This window comes from Otolemur garnettii, unplaced genomic scaffold (genome assembly GCF_000181295.1).
Source record: "Otolemur garnettii isolate 467f Iridium unplaced genomic scaffold, OtoGar3 scaffold00003, whole genome shotgun sequence".
Taxonomy (NCBI): domain Eukaryota; kingdom Metazoa; phylum Chordata; class Mammalia; order Primates; family Galagidae; genus Otolemur; species Otolemur garnettii.
Window position 1 is genome coordinate 41,868,518 of NW_003852398.1, and position 3,857 is coordinate 41,872,374.

The window sequence follows — 3,857 nt, forward strand, 5'->3', positions numbered from 1 at the left end:
TTTTTTTTTTTTTTTTTTTTAATTCAGAGTCTTTTAAGAAATACTTTGCCATGAAAAGTTCCGATTTCTATTCAGTACATTTAATGTCCTAGCAGCTGACATTTTGTAAGAAGATATGTTTTATTGGCAAGAGTCCTGCAATTCAGTAAAATAGCTGGCTCATGGGACAATGTCTTTAACAGTTAATTCATTCAGCAAATATTTACCAACTCCTACTATGTTCTGGGCCTGTGCTCATTCCTGGGGAAGAAGTCTAAAGTGAGGCTGAGCCTCTGTCAACAAAGATGTATTGGATGTCTCAAGCTCTGGCCACAAAAAGTATAAAATAGTACAAGTTTCTTGGTCTACACCTGGGAGGATAAGCTACCTGGAACTCATAGTACTAGATGATTTTTACTGGTTGCTAATTATATCTATTAATTCTTTTTTTAAGAGTCTGAGACTCACGGAGGCAGGAGAATCGCTTGAACCCAGGAGTTGGAGGTTGCTGTGAGCTGAGATGTCATGGCACTCTACCCAGGGGGACAGCTTGAGGCTCCTGTCTCAAAAAAAAAAAAAAGAGTCTGAGACTCACTTTGTTGCCCTTGGTAGAGTGCTGTGGCGTCACAGCTCACAGCAACCTCCAGCTCTTGGGCTTAGGCAATTCTCTTGCCTCAGGCTCCAGAGTAGCTGGGACTACAGGCTACTTTTGTTGCAGTTTGTCCGGGGCTGGGTTCGAAACCATTAGCCTTGGTATATGGGGCCGGCACCCTACTCACTGAGTCACAGGCACCACCCTATATCTATTAATTCTTACTGATGGAAAACTATTAATAATTTTCCTGATTACCAATGCATTTATTCTGGTGGTTCTTTTATTATAGCAGAAGATGGCTGTGCCTCCCACGTATGCTGATCTTGGCAAGTCTGCCAGGGATGTCTTCACCAAGGGCTACGGTGAGTGTTGTGTTGCAGGGAGGGAGGGACCTTTCACACCCTGGGTTGTCGTGTTTGAGATTTTACCCATAACAGTTTTGGAGACCTGCGTCAGTCAGCTGTTCACAACTTACATGTCAGGAAAGAAAGATAAGCTCTGTGTGTCTAGTGAAGCAGTTTTGATTGTACACCCAGTGGGGGCAGGCTCATGAATTGCTGCCGAAGAGTAGTCATCCTCGTTTTCTCTTCCAAGCATGGAGCAGCATGGTGGCGGCTGCTGCCGTGGAGCTCGGCTTCTAAATTTAGCCTGTCTTCAGGCGTGTGCCCACAAGGCCCCATGACTGTGTCTGTCAGCTGTCAGGCATCTTCTTAGACCCCACTGGGAGCGCAGGTGGGGCCCAGGTGGGGCCTGTGCCCATTTCTGTCTGCTGTTGTTCATAGCAGCTTGGTCAGAGCATGCTTCCTTTTAACAAAAGTATTTTTTTTTTTGAGAAGGGCCTCAAGCTGTCCCGCTGAGATATTTTTTGGTTGTAGCCATCATTGTTGTTTTGGTGGGCCTGAGCTGGATTTGAACCCGCCACCTTAAGTGTATGTGGCTGACACCTTAGCCACTTGAGCCACAGGTGCTGAGCCAACAAAAGTATTTTGAAGGCCAGGTACAGTGGCTCACATCTGTATCCAAGCACTCTGGGAGGCTGAGTTGGGTGGATTGCTTGAGCTCAGGAGTTTGAGACTAGCCTGATTAAGAGGGGTGTTGTGACAAGCACCTGTAGTCCCAGCTCCGTGGGAGGCTGAGGCAAGGGGATCACTTGAGCCCAGAAAGTGTGAGGTTGCTGTGAGCTATGATGCTGTGGTACTCTAGGAAGGGTGAAAAAAAGTAAGACTCTTTTTTTTTAAGAGTCTCAACTTTGTTGCCCTCAGAAGAGTGTCCTGGCGTCACACAGCTCACAGCGACTTCCAGCTCTTAGGCTTAGCCAATTCTCTTGACTCAGCCTCCTGAGTAGCTGGGAGTACAGGCACCTGCCACAATGCCCGGCTATTTTTTTTGTTGTTGCAGTTTGGCCAGAGCCGGGTTTGAAACTGCCACCCTTGGTATATAGGGCTGGCACTTACTCACTGAGCCACAGGTACCACCCAAGGCTCTGTCTTAAAGAAAATTTTTTTTTGAGACAGAGTCTCACAGTCACCTTTGGTAGAGTGCTGAGGCATCACAGCTCACAGCAACCTCCAACTCTTGGGCTTAAGTGATTCTCTTGCCTCAGCCTCCCAAGTAGCTGGGACTATATATCTATATCTATATCTATATCAATATGTATATCTATATCTATCTATCTATCTATGTATATATAGATCTATCTATCTATATATATATAGATCTATCTATCTATCTATCTATCTTTCTATTTATCTATATATATAGGCACCTGCCACAATGCCCAGCTGTTTTTTGGTTGCAATTGTCATTGTTGCTTAGCAGGCTGGGGTCTGGTTTGAACCAACCACCCTAGGTTATTTGGTCAGCACCTTGCTGACTGAGCTATAGGTGCTGCCAAGAAAAAAATGAGTGGGGCTGGGTTTGAACCTGCCACCTCTGGCATATGGGGCTGGTACTCTACTCTTTTGAGCCACAGGCACTGCCCGAAGACAAAAAAATTTTTTTTTTTTTTTTGAAACAGCCATAAGGGAGGCAGAAGTGTTATTTTCGAGTTGGTTTTTTTACCTATTAATAATTGTCTTCTTTCTTTAGGATTTGGCTTAATAAAACTTGATTTGAAAACAAAATCTGAGAATGGATTGGTAAGTCGTCTAACCCACATTGAACATGGGGATTCATTGTAGATCAGCAAGTTACTGCCATGTCCTGGCTGACAAAGCCAAAGGAAGGCATGTTTTTTGAGTGTGGCAGTGTGTGCTTGTTGCATTCGCTGCATCCTCTAGATGACTGTGGGTGTTCCAGGGAGACCATGCCAATAGGCCTCTAATTTAGCAGCTGTTAATACTCATGGGAAAATGGGGGCAGGTTTCAGTTTTAGTTTTCCTTGGCCTTCTAAACTTTAAAACTGACCTATGTTTAGTCATGTAATTTTTAGTAGTTCCTTTTAGATTGTGCATGCAGTAATTGTTGGAAAGAAGAAGTTTCAGGTTTGAATTACTGCTCTGTCATCTTCAGCTCAATGCTTGTTCTCTGTACTAGCCTGAAGACAGGATGGAGTGGCGGAGGTCGCCTTCCTGTCCAGACTGAAGAGTTATAGGGGAGGAAGGAAGCTGTCTTCATAAGGTTCCTTTAGGTAGCAGGCTCCTTTACCACCATCTGTACTTTAAATATCTAATTGAATTGTAGAATTAGCTTTTGCCCTGACATATTTAGGGTCTTACATCTGGCATAAAGCCAGGTTACAGAATGAAACCAAGTGAGTGGTGGGGGGCGGACTATGATTCTCTCTCTCTCTCCTTTGAAGGAATTTACAAGCTCAGGCTCAGCCAATACTGAGACCACCAAAGTGACGGGTAGTCTGGAAACCAAGTACAGATGGACTGAATATGGCCTGACGTTTACAGAGAAATGGAACACTGACAATACACTGGGCACTGAGATTACTGTGGAAGATCAGGTAATGGCTACTGTGAAAAGACAAGGATTTATTAATTCACATCTGCTGGCCTGCCTTGTGACTAAACCTGCTGGCAAATTTCTTTTCTGTTCAGCTTGCACGTGGACTGAAGCTGACCTTCGATTCATCCTTCTCACCTAATACTGGGTAAGATTCTCATGTGTTCTCTCCACAAGGACGTTCTGTGATGTTGCAGGCAGTGGAAGCCCTTTGGGACTAAGGATCTGAGGGATAGGGCTGACACCACCTAAAAGGCAGCCTCCTAGACCTGGAGATTTAAGGTCTCTGTTTTTTTTTTTTTTTTTTTTTTTTGAGACAGAGCCTCAAGCT

General features: G+C 44.5%; 1 protein-coding gene across 2 annotated transcripts in view; it reads left to right on the forward strand.

Annotated features, from left to right (window-relative positions):
- The window catches only part of VDAC1 (voltage dependent anion channel 1), a 35,365-nt gene that overhangs the window by 11,439 nt on the left and 20,069 nt on the right, over positions 1-3,857 (forward strand). Inside the window, exons 2-5 of one of the 2 annotated variants that reach the window (XM_012808470.1) lie at positions 864-936; positions 2,663-2,712; positions 3,375-3,527; positions 3,622-3,674. In XM_012808470.1, coding sequence (XP_012663924.1) covers positions 870-936; positions 2,663-2,712; positions 3,375-3,527; positions 3,622-3,674 — 323 coding nt within the window. In that variant the 5' untranslated portion in view covers positions 864-869. The remainder of the gene's footprint in view (positions 1-863; positions 937-2,662; positions 2,713-3,374; positions 3,528-3,621; positions 3,675-3,857) is intronic. The other variant, XM_012808474.2, reaches the window with a different exon arrangement.